At 40.9% G+C, this 24,216-nt stretch overlaps 3 protein-coding genes across 9 annotated transcripts; 1 reads left to right on the forward strand and 2 right to left on the reverse strand.

The window, feature by feature from the left end:
• Positions 1-1,976: 1,976 nt before the first annotated feature.
• depdc1b (DEP domain containing 1B) lies at positions 1,977-9,713 on the reverse strand. 3 transcript variants are annotated; one of them, XM_020053160.2, is made up of 11 exons: positions 9,541-9,713; positions 8,513-8,778; positions 6,681-6,822; positions 6,285-6,412; positions 5,936-6,075; positions 5,725-5,772; positions 5,385-5,525; positions 4,944-5,110; positions 4,658-4,834; positions 3,757-3,965; positions 1,977-3,671 (listed from the first exon to the last, which is right to left on the reverse strand). In XM_020053160.2, the coding sequence occupies exons 1-11, from the start codon at positions 9,586-9,588 to the stop codon at positions 3,554-3,556; spliced, it is 1,584 nt and encodes a 527-aa protein (XP_019908719.2). In that variant the 5' UTR covers positions 9,589-9,713; the 3' UTR covers positions 1,977-3,553. The 3 variants fall into 3 exon arrangements, with proteins under 3 accessions (XP_019908719.2, XP_019908717.2, XP_012992693.2); XM_020053158.2 differs by having other exon boundaries at positions 1,979-3,671; positions 3,780-3,965; XM_013137239.3 differs by having other exon boundaries at positions 1,980-3,671; positions 3,780-3,965; positions 5,936-6,066.
• A 237-nt stretch (positions 9,714-9,950) lies between these two features.
• Positions 9,951-19,396, reverse strand: elovl7b (ELOVL fatty acid elongase 7b). 4 transcript variants are annotated; one of them, XM_034296932.1, is made up of 8 exons: positions 19,320-19,396; positions 13,141-13,228; positions 12,556-12,746; positions 12,282-12,362; positions 12,123-12,179; positions 11,914-12,019; positions 11,669-11,805; positions 9,951-11,545 (listed from the first exon to the last, which is right to left on the reverse strand). In XM_034296932.1, exons 2-8 carry the CDS (start codon positions 13,202-13,204, stop codon positions 11,219-11,221), a joined length of 963 nt encoding a protein of 320 aa, XP_034152823.1. In that variant the 5' UTR covers positions 13,205-13,228; positions 19,320-19,396; the 3' UTR covers positions 9,951-11,218. The 4 variants fall into 4 exon arrangements, with proteins under 4 accessions (XP_034152823.1, XP_010887907.1, XP_010887904.1 ...); XM_010889605.4 differs by having other exon boundaries at positions 13,141-13,227; positions 19,315-19,396; XM_010889602.4 differs by lacking the exon at positions 19,320-19,396 and adding an exon at positions 14,074-14,165 and having other exon boundaries at positions 13,141-13,227.
• Positions 18,705-24,211, forward strand: ubxn8 (UBX domain protein 8). Of its 2 annotated transcripts, XM_010889606.5 has the most exons (8): positions 18,753-18,860; positions 19,338-19,466; positions 21,791-21,864; positions 22,008-22,130; positions 22,808-22,942; positions 23,183-23,224; positions 23,421-23,495; positions 23,775-24,211. In XM_010889606.5, the coding sequence occupies exons 1-8, from the start codon at positions 18,776-18,778 to the stop codon at positions 23,943-23,945; spliced, it is 834 nt and encodes a 277-aa protein (XP_010887908.3). In that variant the 5' UTR covers positions 18,753-18,775; the 3' UTR covers positions 23,946-24,211.
• The last annotated feature ends 5 nt before the right edge of the window (positions 24,212-24,216 follow it).

Here is a 24,216-nt window from a genome sequence, read left to right on the forward strand (position 1 = left end):
TAAATAGGTTTCTTTTCGGCAATGGACCTAGTGATGATTAAGGTAATTTCTGGATCTGGCTTAGTATAATTGAAGCAGTAATCCTGTGACAGCCTTTTTAAAGCGCTGTGACTTTGAGGTGCCGACGTAGCACACCCATTTGGGTGAACCAATCCCAAAGCTTTACGTTCTAAAGCTTTGTAAAAGCACTCTGTGACAACTGCTGATATGTTAATAAGTCTTTATAAAATGAATTTGCTTCGTTGATTGGGTGAAGTTTTAGATTTTTCTTGACAGGGAAACTAAAAAATTTACTGTAATGCTGTATGGACAGGCTGTTCACCATCAGACCAATCATCCTTGCGTTTGCTGTCAAAAAATATAGCTAGCGAAGTTAAAACCAAACACTTAATAATGCATTCTTCACTCAAGCCCAGACATACTGGAACTATTAAGAAACAGGTTGTAAGCTGGTAGTAATTTGCTAGAAATGTTCATAAACCTACAAGCCTTCAAGGGTAATGTAAAACTACGTTTTTGGCACAACTCATTAACTTTTCCTCATGTTTGCATTATTGGCAAGTTAGTTCAATCGTCACCAAGTCAGGCTTCAGAGCTGGCCATGGGTGTGCCTCAGGGTGTAAACTGAAGGCCCTAAATAACATGTTTGTTTTAGACAACTCCCACATTTGCAGGTGTCTGCATCTTTAGACTTTCAGAAGAGACGAGATTTGGCCCAAAGGCTTGCTGGTTTTCACTTTTGAAAGAGTGGAGAGCTTCATTCCGGTTCCAGTCTCATCTCCTAATGCATATAGACACTTAATCGAGCATCCGACCAATTAGAGAAGACTTTGGCTTTGTGTTAACTGAGATTAGTTTTTATTGATTTGGCTAAAGCATTTGACCCTACTAACCATCTTGTCCTAATTAATAGACTGAGCAACCTAAGGACTTTTGTAGTCTGGTTTTTAAAGGTTTTTTTGACCATGTATTTGAATTGCGTGAAAGACCTCACCCTGTACATAAAGGGGTCCTCTGTGCACAGTGTCCCATCCTCTCTATAGTATAGCTTTAATAACTTCCAACATGTCTTTGACCTCCAGCTACTCCTTCATGCCAAAGTAAACCTAAATGTATGGTATTCAGTCGCAACGCGCCTCAACCTGCCTGCCCCTCAAACACCATGGCCCAGAGTGGGTCAGATTTAGTGTGACAACACCTTCAGATAACTTGGTGTACGGCTGGACTGCTCGCTCTCCATTAATACCCATGTCACCCACCTTCGGTGAAAGGTAGGATGTGTTTCTTGTTCCGCAACAAGGCATCCTTCACCGTCGCGGGCGATTATACCCATGCAGTGTACAGGCGCAGGCCATAAAAAAGCTCCTCAATAAATTGGATGTAATTTACCGCGCTGCCATTGGCTTTGTCACCAGTGACCCTTTCAACACTCATCACTGTGACATTTGCACGCTAGTTAACTGGCCCAAGCTATACACACGATGCCAGACTTACTAATACCAAGTTATTTATAAGTCCCTTTCAGGCATTTCGATGTGATTTATATGGTCCTGTCACGTCCTGTACTCTTGCTACTGTATGCCTTCGGCCAGATTGTCGCTGAAATTGAGAATTGATTCGAAACTAACTTACGTGGTTAAATAACAATGAGAAAAACCCATTTCTGACTACAAGCTGGCCACTCAATATTGTTTGAATGGTTTTCATTATTACCTTTATAACATAACATATGAAGTATTGACATTTCAAAATTATTCATAATATAATACAAAACCTATTGTCAAATGTTGGTTCAGAGGGCGCCGCTAGGCGTGTAAAGTGCTGTGTTTGGCCAATCTCAAAATTGACAAAAGCACAAGCCAGATGCCAGCTAGGAAATGTATTGGTCATTTCTGTGCATCAGCTACCCCTCTATTGAGTCACAGTAATGGTTAAAATTAGACCACTGATTCTCTTGCATAATCCAGCACTTGTCAGCCTTTATTTCAGGTATAACAACATAAGATTTTGCCAGCATAAAGTGTTTGCAAGGTACACCAAAGCTTCCTGTTTCGAAACAGTATAGGACGTTATAATATATTTAAAACTATCACACTTACACAGAAATACCACATTTTTTGACTAGTCAAACTAGTTTCCAGCAAAAGGCTCATTTCAATGTGTATTGGTGTTTGAAAGGTTATATAAATGTATTGCAATTCATCATTAAATCCTCAGTGTTCAAGCAATTGCGTAACTCAACACTGCCATCTTGTGGCACCACAACACAACAGAGCAACAGCATACAGTATGCAACTTTTTTTAACCCTTGAGTACCATCATACTGTAAAGTACGTATATTTGAATGAATTCAATTTGACTGAACCACTTTTTTCACATTTCTTGTATTCCTCCTTTTTATTCATGCCATCACAAATATTAGAGCAGCCACTCACTAACAACAGTAAGTGTGTAACAGTAAAAAGTCCAGCGTTCTATCATGTATCCACTAACATTTTCAAATTCCAGCGTTCTATCATGTATCCACTAATGGAAAATACTTGTAGTGATATAATCAGTATAAAATTATCCAGTGCTATATTTTCTATCATGAAATTAAATAAACATCTGGTATAAACAACACTGCCAGACAAGACGGAGAAAGCAAAGAGCATGTTGTAGCTAGTAATAGGTACAGTACCGAATTACCCGGAAATAAACAGAAGGGACAAACAAACCTGCTTGTCTATGTGGGAAATGATTTCTCATGAATATGTAAAAATTAGAAACAACAAAATACAAAATAAACTGGCACTTATCATTTACAGTGTAATTAGACAAACAGATGGAAGACAATGCTCATGAACATAGTTCAGATTTTACAGATTATTCATTACTGAAATTCAGTACCGAACTTAGTTGATTTAAAAAAAGTATTATCTTGTGAAGTGACTAAACTGTCAAAAGCAATATGCAGTTCTATTCAGAAGACCTCAGTGTAAACGGGATGATTTCGAAATACTACAAAATTAAGTGACACATCATTGATGACTGATATATTGACATTGAAATATTCCAGCCCTTCAGTAGCATTACATCTGTTCTATAAAAGATCTCATTCATCAAATAATACATACAGGGACCCCAATGGCCAATTGAAATGCACTTGGTGGACCGTGACCAGCAGAAAGCATCATGACACAGAAACTGATAATTACACCCGTAGTGACCATTTCTTTAAACATACTGTACATCATTGTTCCACTGTCTTGGTCCATTCGTTGCCTATAGAGTTTTGATGTTGGCTAACACATCAAGCTGCCTGTTATAGATTCGTAATATCCCTTTTTCAGACCAAACTATTAATAGAAAAGTCACAGAGGACAACACTATTTCAGCCATTGCCACTTGACCCCTGTGAATTCACAATGACCTGCTTCAGAGTGACATCTAAACACTCCAATACCCATAATCCTCACTGTTTCTTGGCCACACTGCCAAGGTCAAACTGGCAAGGTGTTGAAAGCTCAGGCCCTAAAGCTCCAGCTCCTCTGAAAAGGCTGGAAGGGTTTCTTCAGGGTGAGCAGCATGAGTTGCGGTTTAAGCCGCGGTGCTTTTTCTGGCAGGACGACGGCCTCGCTCTCCGCTGTGGGGAACCGCCTTCGGTAGATCTCAGGATAGGACTTCTGGAACTGAGGTAAGGGGAAGAGGATTAGTTTGCAAACTGCCCGAGTCAGCTTGGATCAAGAAACAATTCCACCCTGGCAACATTAGTACCGGGGAAGGAGTGCGGGGGGCACCTGCTTGAGTCTCTTTCTCTTGTCCTTGGCTGAGAGCTCGGTGTCTGCAATGAGGCCCTCCAGCAGCTCCTGCATGGGCCCCTGGGAGCCCGAGACTCTCTGCTCCTCAAACTGTGCCCTGCTGATCTGCCGGCAGTATGAGGGGGACACCAGGGAGGCGTCGGCATCAGCACCTGCGTACTTGATCTGGGGTAACAGAAAGCGAGCAGTTGGTTTTTACGGCCAACGTACCACGGGGTGTTTCTGGTATATTACCCACTTGCGCCTTTTTCCAGCCAATTAGCATTCAGGATTCTAAGCATGCGGAATATAATTAAACTAAGGCACGAGGCGGTGTGGAAGACAGCCAATATACCACCGCTAAGGGCTGTCTATAGGCTCAGCTGCCAGGTTGTAGCCATCAGCTGTGCTATATTGCAAACCCCTGGGCAGCCCAATAGCTATTATGTCTGTAAATGTAGGTTTTGTCAGTCTCATATAATGGCTTTCACAGCCAATCAGCATTCAGGACTCGAACAGCAGTGTTTATAAATATAGCTGTGATGTACAGTTCACGGCTGATTTAAAAATGTCAGCGTGTGTAATACAGAGACGGCATGTATGAGTGTATGGCGCCACGAGGGTTCACCACCCTGTTCTGATGAGAGGTTTCGTCACTATAGCGGGTTCAGTTTCGGCTGAGAAGATTTGAAAGTTTTAACAAATGAAGTCCCTCCCCTATTCCTCAAACAACCCAAACCCGGGAGGGACCTGTCCGAAATTCTCAGACGGAAACTGTTGGGACAGAACCCGTAGAAACCCAAAAGGCTTCCGGCGCATTGGGTCAGGGCACATTCTCAGGGCTGGCAGACGGCGTGCTACGACGACATCAGGCTTACCTGTACCCTCCTGAGGTGGGACAGGTGATCCTCCACGAGACTGTGCAGGACGGACGGGACCGTGAGGACCGTGTCGTGGTGCTCCAACATGAAGGTGACCAGCCTGGTGGCCAGCAGCTCGTCCAGGTCCACCTCCTCCGCGGAGCCCAGGACGCAGCGCGAGAACGTCTGCACCATCTACACCACGGACAACGGGAGGCGGGTGAAAAACAAAACAACACTTCTTATCTCGTACGAATAGACACGGGCGCAATGCCTCCGCAACGAGAAGGAAAACAACCCGTACCAGGGTGCGCGTTGCTATGGTGTCATTGAGCGGGGGGAGGGCGGGGTTGTGGCAGGCCCGGGCCATGAGGCGCAGAAGCAGCTGGAGCCGGCGGCGATTGGCTGGAGGGAGCAGAAGACTGCAAACCTGGAGCGCCTCCACGGCTACTGCCTCCTGCTGTAGCAGACCTGGGGAGGGGGGGGGGGGGGGGCATCACTCAGGATCCTTAAATGCACGCCATCGGAGTCACTTGGGAGTAACTTTGTTGCTAGCGCGTACATAATGTCTAGAGACATAATACCCTACATCTACACAGAGTGGACATATAATGGGATACAAGCTGGGAGTATATAATATACACAAAGGTGGTTTCATAAGATTTGATCACAGATGTAATATCGCTCTATAAGGGTTATTGATAGAGAATGGCATTTTGATCCGTACTGCTGAATGAGTACTCACTGAGGATGTTGACAAAGACTTCATAAAGCTGGAACGTCAACAGTGGCTCTTTGAGTCTCTGGAAGTACTCTGCCACAGTCCGCAACACATCCCGCTCAAACCCTGGGTACATGGGCTGCTTGGTCTCACTACCATTGGGCCCTGAAGCGGAGAGTCCCCATAAAGTTATATCCAAAATGACAAGATCCCAACTAAAAATAGTGTTTTGGTATGAGGCCTCAAATGATGTTGCACGCAACGTTACAGCATGTCCTTCAGCATGCGTCACATTGACGTGCGACAGCTTGGAGGTCACCATGGTGCCACACCTTTGGCAAACACAGAGAGGGGTCATACTCACATTTGGCTAGGCACTTCATCGCTGATAAAACCCAATAGGGCATATCCTCTGGTAATGCAAAAAAATAAATGAAAAAAAAAGTGAAAATTGGCTTATATAAAGAAATTCTTACATTATCATTGTGACACATGGCTTTTTAAATGTGATAAACAGAGTACTTAAAAGTCATGCGATTATGCTACAGAATGCCTTGAAGGCAAACGCGGCATACCTGTTTTGTTCTTTAGAATGACTATCCCTGTGCTGTTGACACTGAATACGTTGTGAACGATGTGCTTCGCATTTATGTGTTTGGAGTCCAACACTCCATCCATCGTCTTGAGGCCCAGCACCCTCTGTAAACTAGGAGTACTGCAGTTAATGTGGAGGAGAAAAACCACGGCGCGCACGGTGGGACGAACCACTGCGCGCACGGTGGGACGAACCACTGCGCGCACGGTGGGACGAACCACTGCGCGCACGGTGGGACGAACCACTGCGCGCACGGTGGGACGAACCACTGCGCGCACGGTGGGACAGACACACGTCTATTATTGGTCTGTCGGTCGCTAGCTACTCACTGTACGATGGTCAATGACTTCCAGATCTGGTCGACTTGCTTTGGGGTGACGTCCCTTCTCCGTATGAGTTTGCACTCATGCACCTCTCCGATGGCGATGCTGTGTCGCTTGTTCCACGTCTCGGAATTCTGAGGAGTAACAAAACATGGAATCTTTGACAACCATGGAACCCTACAATACAGTCACCTCGCTGTGGCCGCCGCTACGAAAAATGTACGCGCACACAACGATTAGCCCTTTTGGATTAAAGTGTCTGGTAAAAGGGCCAATATTATATTGTTATTGGAAGAACATTAACCAGCTACTAGCTGTGACATTAAACATCTTTCTAAAACTAACAAAGGGCCACGTGTTAAGAGAAACAGCCGAATCAGCCCAGGGGTTGGAGTCTCTCACCAGGACCAGAGGCTTCAGGGGGATCTTCTCTGGCTGGGCCAGCTCCTCATAGTCGTCCCAGCGAATGAGCCGAGGCATGTCGCAGTTCTCCGACACCGGGGGACGCTGGGGCACGGGCTTTAGGGGAGACGTATGAGGAAACCTAGAGTCACAGACAGAGATCAGACGTTTCAGCAGATGCGTACAGACCACAAATATATGGTCTTAACTGGTTGCCCTTCCACACTTTTAAAATGCACTTTTTAAGGAGTACAGGCTTCCTGATTTTTGTATACACACAGGTGAATATTTCTGTCCAAATTCTTACTAAAATGATATACGCACATCATGAAGTCGCAGAAAAGCAAAATTAGAAAATTAGCCAATGCATCTGATTGTGACATTTTGTGCATACCTTTCCTAAAATCCTCCTGTCTTGTTAACCCACTCCCTCTCAGTAAGGCTTTTGGTCTTGATTATCCAACCAGGTATGACTAACATCGTTCATTCTACTGCTGCTGGAATCAACTCGTCAGTGAATATGGATGAGAGCGCTAAGGCTGTTTTTGGTCAGCCTTGAATGTTTTTTCAAGCTGACATCAATGCACCTAAGATTGTGTTAATAAAACATGAGCCACAAGATCAGATGCATGCATAATTTCAACAGCGCGAGCCTCATTTGAAATGCGCGGTGTCAAACTGAATCAGCTACATGTGTTTTAGTCCATTTCCAAACATCCCTGTCTGACAGAAAACTATTTTCCAGAGCATGACAAAATGTAAATAGGAAAAGAGCTTCTCTGCTTTGCCTTGAAATACATCATCTCCAATGACATAGTCGTAAGAAAAAGGTGGGTAAACCATAAACTCCTCCAGGCAAGTTAAGACGAACAGTCATCAATACCAACCAGAATATATATCTTTTTTAACTGTATCATTTGATTGCTTTTCATGCAGGTCTACTAAGAGTCTAGAAAGACCTAGTGAATTTTCTATATTTTTCGATAAATTACACAAAATCCACTTCAGGCCAATCCTCCAAAAACAGTTAATTTGGATTGCACACCAATTTCTCAAAAAATACAACAAAAAAGTCATATAGAAATGTGTTCATATTGAAATATTTTTAATCACATTAATGTTTATTATAATGAGCCACACTCCAAATATGTAATGTAAACTGCTAAAGTGCACAGGTGTGGATATATACTTGATTTTATTAATAAACAATTTATAAACGTACATAACTGTAATATATGAAACCAGTCACAACCAATATTCAATCAATATATCACTACTCAAACTAAAAGTTTGAAAAGTAGAAATATTTGACTACACTTCCTTTATTAACCCTGTTCAATTAATTAGGCATTTATCAACAAAATATATTAATTGTACCTACAAAGCACTGACTTCTGTCTTTTTTTTCCCTCAGCACCACTCTGTACCTCTTCCCTGTCTGTCTCACTACTTTCTGTAAAGCAAAGTTTGATATTGTAATTTTATTGGCATGAGACTTATTTTGTATTCCACTGCCCTTGTTTAATTTTACTTTAAATGTGTTGTCTAAATAGACAAAGCATTTATTTTAAGCACTTCATTGGGCACGCTGGCACATTTTTCAGACATACATTTTAATGTAGATATTAAAACACTATTCAAAATTATTATTTTTAGAGACAAATATTTGAATAGTTTTAGGAACATTTTGACAGCTCTTAGTGCCTACTGGATCAGTGCCTACTTTCATATGCTGCAAAGTAGTCTACCAGGACACACTAAAGTGCACCTAAGAAGCACAAAAGGCAATTACACTGAAATGACACATTCCAACAACAGGACATCATTATCACCTGTAGACTTGACCATTGTCCTCAAAGTCCTCTTTTCCATGGCGGCCTTTGATATCCTCAATTACATGGTTCTTCATGAATTTCCTGAGCAGTTGTAGGGTCTGGTAGCGGGTAACTTCTGGCCCGAAGTTATGGTTCCGCTTCAGCAGCTCATGCAGCCAATCAACAGCCTCGGATCCAGTAAAGCTGTTGTCATAGCTACGAAAGTAGGCCCAGTGTCTTTTCAGTGGCATGCCTCCACGGAAGAGCTTGATAGTTTCATTCCACTGTAGTAAAGACGCATTTAAAATAATTACTTAATACAGAATCCTAGGTAACTAATTTACACTAGATTTAACCATTAGCTACAGTACATCGTGTGTAATAACGATAGCTCAAAACTATTTTGCAAAAATAGTCCTGGTTTAATCAATTGCTGTGTTGCTCAACGTACTATACAAGCATTTCGATTAGCAACTATGCAGATATCGATATTAATCTGAGTATTTGTTTATGTTTTATGTCAATTTTAAACAGGCATTTCTCCCAGAGGACGCTCTTGGGGAAAAAAGTAATCTCAATTTGCTGGTTAAATAAAGGTTATATAAAAATATGTATCCGACGGGGAGACTATAGCAGTGGTAGTGGCCAAAGTACAGTACTTTTGTATTTTGTAATAAAACAGTAAATTCTACAGCAGTCCTAAAGAAACATTCCCTAATGGCATTCAGTATATAAAGCTGGCTACCATTCTACAGCAGGACTATTTCAATTGAGATGCACAGAGAGCACACTTCAAAAAGTTAAACACTACTAGACAGCCAACCAAGAACATAACGCCGGGTATGAAATTACCAAGAGAAAGTAAGCAAGCATTGGCCAAAACGTTATACGATTAACATATTAACCCAGTATTACCTACAACATAAGCTATTTGGTTAAATAACTGTACACATTTGACCACATGAAAATGTATTGCCGTAATAGTAATAGGTACCGTAGCTAACAAAAAAAGCCAACGTAAACATTGCATTGGACTTGAAACTCACCAATTTTGTTGCTCTATACGGACCAGGTCCGATCATTTTGCCCTCCATTCTGGTCAAATGGGACACAGTAACAGCTGCCCAGTTTTGATAAAGGTGTTTTCAAACTATTGTAGATTTCCGTTTCGAAATATAGAATGAAGGAAGAAGCGAGCTAACCTTGCTATACCTCACTGACAAACTTTGAATCTCGAGCGTCACATCAGAGCAATGTGATTGGTTCAGAGGCTGGGAGCTGGTCACATGTTATTTGCTGACGTTTTCCCGAAGTTGCTCATTTGTAATTACTGCACATCTTTGCTACTTATCCGAGTAACAATTCATGAAGCAAGACTCTAGATAAACCTTTCGTGTAGTTAGTATGTTTCCCTATTGAAAAACGTAAACATGAAAATGAACATTAACATACAAGAGGAAGTAGAAAATAATTTATTTTAACAAAAAGCAGATTTTTTTTTCTGTACAATTGAGGTAGATTAAATACACAGTATTCGTTATTGACTGCAGTGGTAAAATAATCGCTTTCATTTAGACAATTGTTCTCATACACATGGATACAACTAGATGCCAATTCATAGCCTGGTTCCTTCAAGAAGAGTAAAAGCTCTGGCAGCCTTCAAGCATACTGTACATTTTACCTTGATACAGTAACATTTAAAGACATTTAGATAATCAAAAATTAAATAAACATAACTGGAGGATCCCTAGCACTTAAGCATGGTTGCCTTTACTACAACACATCATTATGGACCAACTGTTATGAAAAGAATGAACCTCAATCAATGAAATGACAGACAACACTTCCAGACCATCAGGGTCTACTGGAGCATCTCTGGAAGACCATTCATATGCTCTGTTTGCACCAGAATGTTCAAACCCCATTACCTTGTTTAACACAATATCCCAAAAACGTGTTCTCTGGCTTATTATTGCAGTGCAATGCCACCTAGTGAAATAGTCATTATTCAATTACAAAACAGTGATCAGGACAAAGTTTTTAAATACAACAAAAACTGTAGGGACAAAGTTAAACTCTGAAATGTTACAATTATCTAAAGACAGTAATTTCACCACTTAAAAAAAATCATTATCTCCCCCAATCCTCTGTGTGTAACTGCACATTTCCACATTCTGTAGAAAGAAAAGTTAATTCAACCTTATAACATCAAGTTACAATAAAAGGTCCAATGCCTTTGTTTTTTTAATACATACTTTGTAATAGATTTGCATCTATTACAGCAAAAAAAAATGCTTTTCTGCAGATTTCTAGAATCAATACTCAGTCTTGTTAGGACTGTTGGAGCGGTTAAAACCAGACACTTATTAGGATCTTATTGGTGTGTTAACCAATTTACTTTGCATGGTGACAAACCATAGAAACTACCACCAATGCAAACCTTATTAGCTCATGTGCAAAGACCGTCAGCACTGATCAAATACACTTCTATCGTGTTCGTGTCATTCATTCTTGTATAATAACTTTAAAAAAGGTCAAGTGGGGAGACAGGAAATAGCCTCAATCTGGCTAGAACTTCCATGCAGAACTAAATACGGTCTTCACATATGGACACACAGTAGAATGGTGGAGATATTGAATTAGGTTAAAATGATGGAAAATGCCCTATAAATATAAAAACACAGGACTGTAATGTTTCTGTGGAAACCTGAAGCGTTGGAAGCTTCACTCTTCCTTTGTGTGCACTGTGTTGCTGTGATAAAAGCCGTTTGTGACCCCGTTGGTTTTGTCATTTGAGATGCCGTTGGCTGCCCCTTTAGCAACCCCGTTGGCATGGTAAGCCCCATTGGCATTCTGGAGGGCCTTGCTGTTCTGCTCAACCTTGGGGAGCCGCTTACCCTTGGTGTAGGCATGGTACCAGAAGTTAAGGAAGAGAACCAGGAAGATCAGACCGTACAGACCAATGATGTACAGAAAGACAGGGAACTTCCAGGGGCAGTCCTCAATGAAGACATACTGCCCAATGTGGACAGTCACCATCACAAACTGAACCTAAAAGAAGAAAATATTTATGTTTCCACCTACGCCTTTATATGGGAACTAAGCCATGAATACATCCCAGGTGTAAAGGTATATATGGCCACATTAAATGTTTAATAGGGTAGAGTATCCTACCAGCTGGATGATTGTCATGTACTTCTTCCACCACAGGTACTTCTGATAGGCTGGCCCCATTGCACACACAGCATAATAGGAGTACATGATGACATGGACACAGCAGTTCAGCATAGCATGGAAGGTTCCCATACCACCTGAAAAGAGACACCACATTTCCTCATCAAACAACAACAAAAGCTGTACAACTTGTCCTATGGGTCATTACCAATTCAGATTTGAAAACATTAACAGGTCTATGCTACCTGCGGAAAATTTGACTCCGAACCACCAGGTGAAGGGCATGATGGAGTGATGAAAGACATGAAGGAATGTCACTTGGCTGGTCTTTTTACGGAGGACAAAGAAGATCTGAGAAGAAAATACATTTTTTTAGGGCGGTCTTACGCAATTCAAGTAAGATGCTGGATTCATAGTGTTCCGCTTACAGGCTGGGGAGGGAAATCTAACTTACGGTGTCCAACATTTCAATGAACTTTGAGAAGTAGTAGAGCCAGCAGGTCCATGCCATCTGAGGGAGTATAGCACAACATTAGCCTTTGTCTGCAAAATTCAGAGTTATAGGGTAACCCTCATATTCAAACATAATTGTTAACTAATGAAAGTAACTTACCCTGACAGCCAGTGGATTATTAGAATAGTCCACAAGGTCACAACGGTAGGAGTAGCCATTAGCCCAACCAGACATCAGATACTGGAACAAAAAGGGATGAGTATAAATTGGAGACATTTAAAACCCACTTGAAAGCACTGTCATGTCATTACAAGTAACCACCAGCAGGTGGCTGCCTAGCTGTACAAATAATTATTGCCACATTATGCAGCGATTCCCAATGACAATATTATATCCAACAGAAACATTGCAGGGATTGCACCAGCGAACTCACTTCATAGATCATATAGAGGGAGAAGCCCACTATGCTGAAGTTGTACACAATCATGGCATTCTTGAGGTCAAATGGTTTCTGGTTCTCCATCAGCCGAGGGCCCAGCGTCGTGACAAAGTAGATATAGGCGACGATAATGACAGTCTGGGGGAATGGGGATGACATAAGCGGCCATTCTTCTGTCCTGGGATCTACAATGGAGAAAATTAGGGATTGGGTTACTGACAAAATAATCCGGTTCAATTACAAAACGTATCTGACAAAACAGGAATGGCAGGATAATGAGCCCTCGGTGACAACCATCCAATCATGGCAGACCATCCAATGCCCTAAGTAAGGGTGTGGACATACTGTATTTGGAGGGAGGTTAAATGAATGGAACTAGAAAAATGGTAACTTCCACCACACAGGACCAGTTTCATGGACACAGTAATTTAACTCTTTATGTACCCAGACTACACTTTATCCATGTCTGTGAAACCAGACCAAAAGGTTCTAGTAGTAATCGTCGCATGAAATGAAGAGCTAAACTGGTTGTGAAGAGCTAATTTTTCCATTGTTCAATAAAAATATGTCTAGACATACCAGCCTGTTGGAGCCATTCTTCATAGAGCAGGACTGCTCCGGAGGTCAATGAGTCAAACACCATTACTGTTATTCTTGTTGCACCTCCAAAAAAAAAAAAATAAGAAGTCAGATCCAATTCAGAACAGTAAAATCCCCAAAGATCAAAATCCTAGATACATTCCCAGAACAAGCATTCGCAGCAGTGAAATACAACAAAATCTATAAACCTAAACGATTAACCTAACTTGATGACAGTTAAAATATTGATGAGATCCTGGGATTCTTTAAAACCACCAAAAAAATTTATGTCTATGCCAAACAAATTGCATTCAAATTAGTATTTCTTATCGTACTAGGGTGGGGCATACCGGTATTGAGCCGGTTTGTTTACCCTGTAAGATCTCCATCGACGTTTACACAAGGTTGGTTAATCAGTCGCCACCATAACGCAACGCTCTAAGGCTGGGAATGTGTTCATTTTAAAGCCCGTTCCGTCTCCATTACAAGTAGGCTACATTAAGGAATTTCAGAAGCCAGTTTCAGCATTATTACCTCAACTGGCAATGGCAAACTTAGTAAGAAGACTACACTACTATGAAGCGTGCAGACTACAAATGAACATTTACCTCGAGTTAATTGAAAGAGGACATCACTAAGCATCTCCACTCAACTATCATATTGACAAAATATAAAAAGAATTAATAAGACAACGAGTTGCTCTGCTTAGCTAGACAGGTGAGGTTTTAAACATCACTGGTAGACCGTTTTAATATTTAGATGCTTATTCGGGAAGAATTAACCTGACATTTCACCTGTCTAAATTCGACCACAAATGTTAAAGTGTCATTCCTTGTCTTACATTTATGAACAAGTTTGAGACTACTTTGAGATATAACCTCAAACAATGGGGCAAAACATGTAAGTAGTCAAAGATTAACGAACCCCTCTTACCTGCGTGATCGCGCTTCCCGTGTATATATATATATATTTTTTCTTCCTCGCGAACACCTGTGGCTGATCAACCTCTCCAATGACTCTCGTTCGGGCGAAACATGGTACTTATCCAATACCGCAGGTGTCTCCTCCCACATTTGGGCACTGGATGGAAATTGACCAATGGCAATATCAACCAGACGAAACTTCTCCAGCAATAACCGAAACTATGTTCACTGATTGGTGCCTTCTGTTTCCAAGTTCCAAGGCAATCCCGTAGTGAGCAATATAAGAACCTATTTTATCAATGAAATACGACGACGCAAGTCACTTTGAGCGAGTTGGAACAGAACGTGTGAAGGGATTGAAAAAGTAAGTATTTTTGATTCAAATTAGAAAAATTCATAATTTAATATCATCAATACCAAGGTATCACTAATAGACCTTGTCGTCTGACTGGGGGGGGTAATAAGTATATCGGGCCCTAAAGTGTAGAGGGGCCCTCAGAGACCGCCTGTGTACAGGGCCCAGAATTTTGTGCTAAACCCCTGCTAATAGATCTATAATAAAATATTTAAAGTTGTACTGGCATCATTAACTTCAGTTGATCCTCAGTAAACGTTAGGACAGACGTCACAGAAGATTTCAATGTTTTGGACATCTTGAAGTGGTCCAAGGAAAAACCTTGTGAAAATGAGCTTACTAAAAACTCTCCAGACATGGTTATGACCTGCAGATCCACCAATGATCATTTCAGATGATTACCCTCCCTTAAAGATGCAAGAGACCTCCAAGAACCCAGAGAACATTATCCTATACCAGTCTGATTGTTTGGGCTAGAAACATTGATGTTGTGATTTGTCATAAATGGTAAAAAGTACAAACAATAACAGTAACATCCATCATTTTCATCAAACTTGGCCATTACCAAATGATAAATATCCCCGGTGTTGTTCTCAGCCTGGGTGACCTAAAGGGATTGATGGGATTTAGTCATTGAGGCAGTTGCCAAAACCATCACCTACCCCCACCATTCATTGCCAGTTTCATGGGTGGATCACATTGGATTCCATCAGAGACAATGGAGCTCCAATGGGAGAGATAGAGGTAGATGGGATAATGTTATTATGTTCAGCCTCTGTTTAACTAATACACGGATGGACACCAAGCACAAGGAAACCAGTACAACAACACCAAAGGAGTGCGTGCGTGCGTGCGTGCCTGCGTGCCTGCCTGCCCCCCCCATGAATCAGTACACAAAATATGCAGACACAGTGATGTCAAGGTAACACCTACAAATGAAAGTATAGTACAGTCAACTTCTGATATGACGACATCAAAAGATACAATTTTTCCTGTATCGAGTGCTTTCTGACTCCCCTCCTTCTCTCTCACTGTCTCTTCCCTTTCTCTTAGCAAAAAGTCAAACAATGAAAACATTAAATAACAAAGTATTGTTGGGCATACAGGAAAGTGCACATATATTCATATTGAACCAAACACAATGTAATTTACTTCTATATTGTGACTTTGTTCTTTACATTAGTTTGTGTTACCACAAAGTGTTGGGATTATTTTTAGAAAATACACAGAAAGAGATTTACTTTTGTTCTCCCAAATTAGCAGAAGCTATTTAAAAAAAAATATGAAACAATTTAAGACAAAGATTAGAAAATCTAAAAGCAATAAACGTGTCTTCCTGGCATGTAAACCGAGGTCAATCACAGTAGTAACCAGTAACCTAACCGGTAGGGTTATCAGCAGTCTCATCAACAACAACCTCATGCTCCATTCTTTACCTCTTACTCTATCAAAGCTCCTGTCACGTCTGGCAGTGTTAACACTGTACAGTTCCAGGATTGCATAAGTTGTAACAGGTAACTGATGCTCATTGCCAAGATTTCCCTCCTGTTCAGTCTTACTCACATACATAGAAAGAAAATAGTTTGAAGACACGCGTCGGCTATTTTTGAACTTCTCGTTGAAACAATGTCCCAAATACTGTAAAAAAATTATTATTTTTTTTTTTAGACACAACTGGCAGCATAAAAAGGAGAGCCATTTAAAGTATTGGTCTGTGGTTTTTACTGATGTAATTTTGTGATGTCTTTTGTTAAGTCAATCTGGGGATACATGAAGAGAAAGGAGACTGGTGCGCTTCCTAAAATGAAACGATAATAATAATAAGTTTGTCTCCAAGGTAATATGGGCAAGAAGCATTTTCATTGGAATATCTGGCACATTTTAGCAGTGACACACCCCGCAACTCAACTGTCATCCAACAAGTTCTCTTGGGCTTCAGTGACAACCTGCAGGCATTGTGATGGACACCTATAGGTATGCCAGCTCAATATATGTTCATTCCCGACATACCTAGGAAATCTCTCATGTCTCTGTTCCAGTACAGGGGTCGCTTCGGCATGTGTGGAATCACAACAATGTTTTTCCAAGTCTGCTACATCAATACATAAAGAGCAAAAATCTTTCAAAAAATAAGCTGGACATTTAATAAACTTCACTATATATACACACACATCACTATCAATAAACTGTCTGTTTACAGAACTTTTACTGTCCTGCATTTTTGAAGGCATCACCAAACGACAGGCATCACCCTGTGCAACTGGATACAGGAAGTTCTGAGGGACTGATAACATCACCTCCTCAGCCGCACCGAAGACCCTGGGGACACCTAATAGTGTATCTTCAGCACTCTAAACTCTAGTGAATTCACCCACAACTCTATGGCTCTGCAAGTTATCAACCGTCGTCAAAACTACGGTTGTAGGCCTAACCAACTACGAGGAGCGCGTTTACGAGGGGGGCGGGCAGCAGGTGTCGTGGTGCCAGGAATACGCTCTCCCTCAAAGTCAGCAAAACAAAGGAGATGCTTGCTGACTTCAGGAAACATCATCGGGCTACAGTAGAGCGAGTCAGCTGAGAAATTTAGCTATTACAAAATGACTGGATATGCCTCTGGGAGTTAAAACACTGACAGAGTAGCTGAATTTATGTAGATAGTACTCCTGTAACAGAGACAGTGCCTCATTCTTGGGTTTGTTATTATTGTAGTTGAAGATAGGTGGTCAAACATATCACTGGGCTATGATAAGCCAATTCCTCATGCAAGTTATCTATACACTCGGTGGTCTGGAAATAACATGAATGCCATATCAATTCAATCAATTCAAACTCAGCAAACACAAAGAATCACAGATGACAATGCAAACATATGACATTAACGCAAATTCATAAAAGGGGTTGTCACAGATGTCATGATTTGTAATTCCTTCCTATCTAGATCGTAATAAAAGCAAACCAATGACACCTGGCAGAAGCAGTGTGAAAACAGTAAACAAATGTTGGCTTGAATGTGATGGTATTTCAACAATTTTGAGTGAAATACCTAGGTAGTCAGAAAATGTTTTGTATTGCCATTGATGCTACAGCCAGGTATCCTAGCCAGTAGCCTGTTGAGACCCTAGAGAAAGGTTAAGCATCACAAATCAAAGTAAATAAATGTTCTTACGGTCAGACCCCTCCATTACCAGGCAGTCGTGAAGCCTTGAAAGCATCAGAATTCAACCCATGGTCCTCAGTTCTGTGTGACAAATCAAGTCAGTTGTGGAATCAAGGTTTGATCTAGCACCCCGCAGCACTGTGCTTTCTAATCAGTGTACCCGTGTTACGAAAATAGGAATTGGAATATCTTGATGCTCCAGGACACTCAAAACTCCCAGTACAAGGCCAGAAAAGGATTTTAAAATTGTTTGTTTTTAAATTACATTCTGCATTACCATCTCAAAACCCTAAAGTCACACATGAATTGAATCAATACACTCATAATTTAAGGGAGTACAAGAGAGTAATCTAATTGTCTATAGTGGGATCAATTGCTCAAGCCTCGCCTAACATCCAACAGGTTTCTAGAGGGATGTCATGTACAAGGGAGATTCAAGCAGACATAATTCTTAAAGGAACAAGGCAAAAAATTGGACTAGATCTTAAGGTGTTACCATCCATGCATCAATGTAATGTGTCTCACCCAGGTGCCCCCTCACCTTGGTGCCAAACTAGAACTTGTATCAATGAATGACAAACTGCCCCCCCGCCCCCCTCCAGAGTACCTAAAGGTAATTAGCCGAATTCATTGAAGTGAAACATGAAAAAAAAAAAATGAACGTTAGGTTAGGGTTAAAACACACTATGGGGCGTTTTTCCATAGACGCGTGGAATGTTTGTGCCTCAATTCTATGCACAAATGAAAACAGATCCAAACATAAAAATTGTTAAAGACGCATCTTTTTGTGTTAACACAAACGCCTCTTCAGCAACCGAAGTCAAGCAGTGTTTGTGTATGAATTACATTTGTGCGTAAATGTTTATCCATGTTTCAGGTTAAACATTTGCGAGTTTTATACAGTATATTTACAGATCACGATTCACCTTTGTGAATTGTTTGCCACGATACAAACATTACGACGGTATTAACATGTACGCTATGACACAAACATTAAGGAATTGTTTACACATTGCGACACTGCTTTCCATTAAAAAAAAGCTAATCTAACTAGTCATTTCCCTGCGAACCAAAAGTCCACAGACACATTCTCTCGTCTGATTGGTCGGGTAAGCGGCCATTCGTGTCTGTGGCTTTTGCCAGTAGTGACGACTAAAAAGATAAACACAAGCAGGCCAGCTCGGAGAAGGATTATTTAAAATGTCGAATGCGAAGTCATCTTGGCTTTTGGGGATCATGTCAATATCGTTTATTTGTTTTCTTTCTTGGAAACATTCAATTATCGGTAAGGGATATTACAATGTTTCTGGAGCTGCTGCCCCCGATACCGGATGAAGATGAGATATTACTATTGAAAGCGTTGGTTTAAATTCGTGCGAGGACCCTGTATTGGCTAGTTCCCCGCCCAGGAGTTGAATGCGGAAGATTCGAGGATAGACTTTTTTATTTTTGCATGGGGCTTGTAACATTGCATTTATCGTGGTTTTAACTCATGTATCCCTTTAGTCCTTGGATAATTTTGGTTTATCAACTGTCCTTTTTCAGTGTGGTGTGTGTACAAACGTTGGTTAATGCAATTTATTCATAGCGAATCTCAAGTATCCTCTAATGAAGCAGGCTAAATCATAAAATTACAACCAATTATATTTGCCTACTTTTATGACATCAAATAGGATGGACAGACATCATGATTGTCAAAACGGGCAAAGGAAAAATTCATAAAATATAAAACAATTAACCTGCCTGTCAATCTTCTTTGTAGATGTGAAAGGTGCCTTCCTTCTGATTGGAAGAGGTCTGCTGCTCTTGGGACTTTCTTCCTTGATGGTTTCGTATTTGTATCCACGTCTGAGATCTGTGTTCTCCAAAAGCACCCGACCACGACCTGAATGTAGGTGCCTGTCACTTAAATTATCTGTTAAATTTGGACCGGCACAAGTTATTTGTAGAACACTGGCCATCCCTACCTCTAAATATCAGCCTTTGTATATACACTCACCTAAAGGATTATTAGGAACACCTGTTCAATTTCTCATTAATGCAATTATCTAATCAACCAATCACATGGCAGTTGCTTCAAAGCATTCAGGGGTGTGGTCCTGGTCAAGACAATCTCCTGAACTCCAAACTGAATGTCAGAATGGGAAAGAAAGGTGATTTAAGCAATTTTGAGCGTGGCATGGTTGTTGGTGCCAGACGGGCCGGTCTGAGTATTACACAATCTGCTCAGTTACTGGGATTTTCACGCACAACCATTTCTAGGGTTTACAAAGAATGGTGTGAAAAGGGAAAAACATCCAGTATGTGGCAGTCCTGTGGGCGAAAATGCCTTGTTGATGCTAGAGGTCAGAGGAGAATGGGCCGACTGATTCAAGCTGATAGAAGAGCAACTTTGACTGAAATAACCACACGTTACAACCGAGGTATGCAGCAAAGCATTTGTGAAGCCACAACACGCACAACCTTGAGGCGGATGGGCTACAACAGCAGAAGACCCCACCGGGTACCACTCATCTCCACTACAAATAGGGAAAAGAGGCTACAATTTGCACGAGCTCACTAAAATTGGACAGTTGAAGACTGGAAGAATGTTGCCTGGTCTGATGAGTCTCGATTTCTGTTGAGACATTCAGATGGTAGAGTCAGAATCTGGAGTAAACAGAATGAGAACATGGATCCATCATGCCTTGTTACCACTGTGCAGGCTGGTGGTGGTGGTGTAATGGTGTGGAGGATGTTTTCTTGGCACACTTTAGGCCCCTTAGTGCCAATTGGGCATCGTTTAAATGCCACGGCCTACCTGAGCATTGTTTCTGACCATCCCTTTATGACCACCATGTACCCATCCTCTGATGGCTACTTCCAGCAGGATAATGCACCATGTCACAAAGCTCAAATCATTTCAAATTGGTTTCTTGAACATGACAATGAGTTCACTGTACAGAAATGCCCCCCACAGTCACCAGATCTCAACCCAATAGAGCATCTTTGGGATGTGGTGGAACGGGAGCTTCGTGCCCTGGATGTGCATCCCACAAATCTCCATCAACTGCAAGATGCTATCCTATCAATATGGGCCAACATTTCTAAAGAATGCTTTCAGCACCTTGTTGAATCAAAGCCACGTAGAATTAAGGCAGTTCTGAAGGCAAAAGGGGGTCAAACACAGTATTAGTAGAGTGTTCCTAATACTCCTTTAGGTGAGTGTATATATGCCCATAGTAGAGCCACAAAGACATCAGTAACACAGTCCCCTGAGGTGTATTTATTCAGTTGAAACAAAACATTATTTGGCCAACATTTCAACTGAAATAAATAGAATGAAACAGGGACCTACCTACATTTTGTCCAATAGAAGATTTCTTTGACAAAATGGTCCCCCCCTTGAAATGAACACACCCCGTTTCTTTATTTTTTATCCTGCCTAATAAATTATTTTGTTGCTAAATGTTCCACCATAGAGAACCTAACAGGGAGGGATTGTTTTGTAAACATTCTTTATTTGACAAAGTTAAGGCCCCTTCTTGCATTAGTTTAGTGAAACATTTGGCCACTAAACATTAGTTTGGTTTAATGAACACACCCCTGATTCAGTTTGCACACGCCCACAAGCCTGACTTGGGATTTGTATTGCAGAAGCACTTTTTGTGTATCATCTTACTCCACCATCTTTGATCGAGGCTTCTAAGGGCTGAAAGGCCTACGTAGCATTGACGTTACCTTCCTCCTTCAGTGGCTGATCCCACCCCAATGACACATTTGGTTTGATGATCTAAGCTGATGACCTGGTTGGAATTGGGTATCAGACAGTGAGGTTTGAAGACCTGGCACCCAGATGAATAAAAATGGTGGACGTCCTCCAGTTCCACTGACTGCAAAGTGGACTCACAGAAGCTATAATGGCAAATATAGAGGGATGAGTCCATTGCAACTCTTAGTTTTACACCAACACCTGTGCGCCACAGCCCATTACCAGTGACACAATTCTCAGAGTTATAACACCACATCTACAATTTCCTCGGAATTGAGGTAATTCAGTGTATCAAAATAAGGGTTCAGTGGTCTAAGCATTCTGCCTTCAGACAAAAGTACAGCTGAATCTATCCTATTGTTATTTTTCTTTCTACCTCTGCCCTATCCAATGAATGGAGAAAAAGATTTAGTAGGATTTTTCTTTTTACAGAAGAGAAAAAGTAAAGTAAGCATGTCTTCCAGATTCTGAGGATGAGGAGGCAAAACTAAGACAACAGCAGGCCAGGGAGGAGCTGCAGGAAAAACACAGTGAGAAGGTGACATGGCCTTTAAGCTTCAGCTGAACCAACTAACAAGGCAACACGCTCCAAAATAGACAAATCTGAATCATTCGCATAAAGTGTGTAGCAGACTTAACACTTTCTAATGAATCAATTTTGTGCCCTGGTTTCCTGTTCAGGCCTTTTCTTATCAGGAGTCAGTGCTAAAGCCCCGTCAGGAGACTTCTATGAAGAAGAAAGAGGAACACTTCTACCGCATGACCGGCCAAACCTGGAAGCTGACTGATGGAGAAAGACTTGGCGTAAGACAAGCTTTGAAGTGTCAGTCTACAGTTCAAACAAGAACAAAGCATATTTTTATTTTAATGACAGAGGTAAAGGTATGACTGAATAAAATGAGCAGGTACATCGTATGTACTCATTATAAAGACTAAAGTAGTATGAGTCTCAATCCCCATTAAAGCTGGCACAACTGGATTATTTTATTTTTTTATCCACTTCAAATAAGGTCTGTGTTTTGTCTGTGCTTACCCCACCTCATCATTTTCATGAGTTTAAATATCTATAGGATAAGTTGACTTTTATCAATATTGGCTAAGTATAAGCAAAGGTTTTTCTTTAAGTTAACTGAAGCAAATATGTTGACAAACTTCACCTTGTCCTGACGAGATTTGCAGTTTTCAGAACGCTTAGCCAGAGGAGGCCTAAATGATACGCAGATCTTATTTGAAGCAATTCTAGAATTCCATATAGAATAAATGAATGGTGAAATGCAAAAAGAACCAGTATCACTTTTTGCCGCTAGGCATTATGGGGATTATGACGTGTTAACTATGTCAGTCTAATGCTTATGCAGTGTTCAGCCTGCTTTCATCTAGCCAACAGAATAGGGAACTTATGTTCCACTGGGGGGCGCAATTGTACACTTGTTTTTTGTTCCATGGACAAGATCCTAACTATGGGTGTTACATGGCCACAGGAAGGTGAGTCGTTAGGGCAGAGCACCCAAGAGGATATCAAGGGGACCCCCAATCAGGAGGCAGTAAGGAGAAGGAGGCTCCCCGAAAGTGCCACCAAAGTACACCCCAAACAAGAACCACCTCCAAATAAGAGGGTGAGTGTGCCAAGTGGCTTTATAGGAGATTTCATGATAATGTAAAGAAAATGATTAACATTTTCATCTGTTCATCCTCATTTTTTTTTTAATGTTCCATCTTTACAGGTTTCACAAACTCTGCATATGTCGCCTCTATTGGAAATTACCTTTAAACTTCGGGTCATCAGTAGCATTATGAAATTGTATATTGGCCTAAAACCTATAATTGTTTCTCTTCTGTATTTTTGGATTTAAAAGGTTGTTATTTTACCAGAAGAGCCAGCAGATGATGTTAAAGGGGTATGTAATGTAATTTTGTCCCTTGTGCTGTGGAGTGTTGACTGGTACATCTATTTAGTACCATAAAACGCACGTCATTTTGATTTGTTGATGGAAACTTTTGATCAATTAAAATAAAACAATGATAGTTTAGTATGAGTATGGTGGGGTGTCATTAATTCCAAGAATGTGTTTTCCTGACCTTTTATTTTTATAGGTGGTGCGTGTGGTTTTAAGATGCCCCAGCGGAAGAACAGTTCTGAGGAGATTCCTAAAATCAGACAGCTCCTCTGTGTGTGAAAAAAAACTTTTGTATTAACACAGCCTCACATAGCTTTGTATTCCATACTGTTTGGTCAAGTTTCAGATTTAAGCCTAATCTAGTACTAAAAAAATCAAGGTCAAAGGAAAACTATTGGACTTGATTATATTTCTTTTAATCCTAGATTAGTCTTAATCTGTGTCAGCGAAAAGCAGCCCTAAGAGTCAAAAGTAAATGTATTGTCATTAACATTCTTAAACATTAAGATATATTTTGAAGAAAGCTAATTTCTTGCTTGTCGTTCTGTAGGTTCTTTTGGACTGGATGTTAAAAATTGGATATCACCCTACAGTATACACGTTATGTACCTCTTACCCGAGACAACCCTTGGTCATCGGAAAAGACAGAAGCATGGGGGATGCAGGCATTTTAACACACACAGTATTAAATGTGGAAGAGAAAGATCCCTCCACTACCTGAGGAAATAATTAAAATCAGCTACTCGTGTCATATGGAAAGACTGAAATGGGCATCATGGATCACAGAAACCTTCAGGACAGCAAATTCTTAACCACACCTGACAAGAGAACAAAGCAATACACTAAGCTCGTATCATGTTGCTTGGATTTTATAGGTCAACATAAAGACGAAGTCTTACAACCCTTGTAATCCTCATAATGCTCTACTTTTTTTGCACAAATTCCAGCAGTTCCCAAATTATTAAAAAATTGTGCTGCACAAATGTACAGTG

Source organism: Esox lucius, chromosome 14, assembly GCF_011004845.1.
Source record: "Esox lucius isolate fEsoLuc1 chromosome 14, fEsoLuc1.pri, whole genome shotgun sequence".
Classification (NCBI taxonomy): Eukaryota; Metazoa; Chordata; class Actinopteri; order Esociformes; family Esocidae; genus Esox; species Esox lucius.

Excerpts from the sequence above, each read along its gene's own strand:
- depdc1b (XM_020053158.2), bottom strand. The coding sequence starts at position 9,588 with ATGGAGGGCAAAATGATCGGACCTGGTCCGTATAGAGCAACAAAATTG. Across the intron at positions 8,779-9,540 it reads CGTATAGAGCAACAAAATTG|TGGAATGAAACTATCAAGCT; the intron begins GTGAGTTTCAAG and ends TCTTTACTACAG. Across the intron at positions 3,966-4,657 it reads CCCACCTCAGGAGGGTACAG|ATCAAGTACGCAGGTGCTGA; the intron begins GTAAGCCTGATG and ends CTGTTACCCCAG.
- elovl7b (XM_034296932.1), bottom strand. The coding sequence starts at position 13,204 with ATGGTGTTTGACTCATTGACCTCCGGAGCAGTCCTGCTCTATGAAGAA. Across the intron at positions 12,180-12,281 it reads ATAATCCACTGGCTGTCAGG|ATGGCATGGACCTGCTGGCT; the intron begins GTAAGTTACTTT and ends ATACTCCCTCAG. Across the intron at positions 11,806-11,913 it reads CGGAGTCAAATTTTCCGCAG|GTGGTATGGGAACCTTCCAT; the intron begins GTAGCATAGACC and ends GTCTCTTTTCAG.
- ubxn8 (XM_010889606.5), top strand. The coding sequence starts at position 18,776 with ATGTCGAATGCGAAGTCATCTTGGCTTTTGGGGATCATGTCAATATCG. Across the intron at positions 22,943-23,182 it reads AACCACCTCCAAATAAGAGG|GTTGTTATTTTACCAGAAGA; the intron begins GTGAGTGTGCCA and ends TGGATTTAAAAG. Across the intron at positions 23,225-23,420 it reads CAGCAGATGATGTTAAAGGG|GTGGTGCGTGTGGTTTTAAG; the intron begins GTATGTAATGTA and ends TTATTTTTATAG.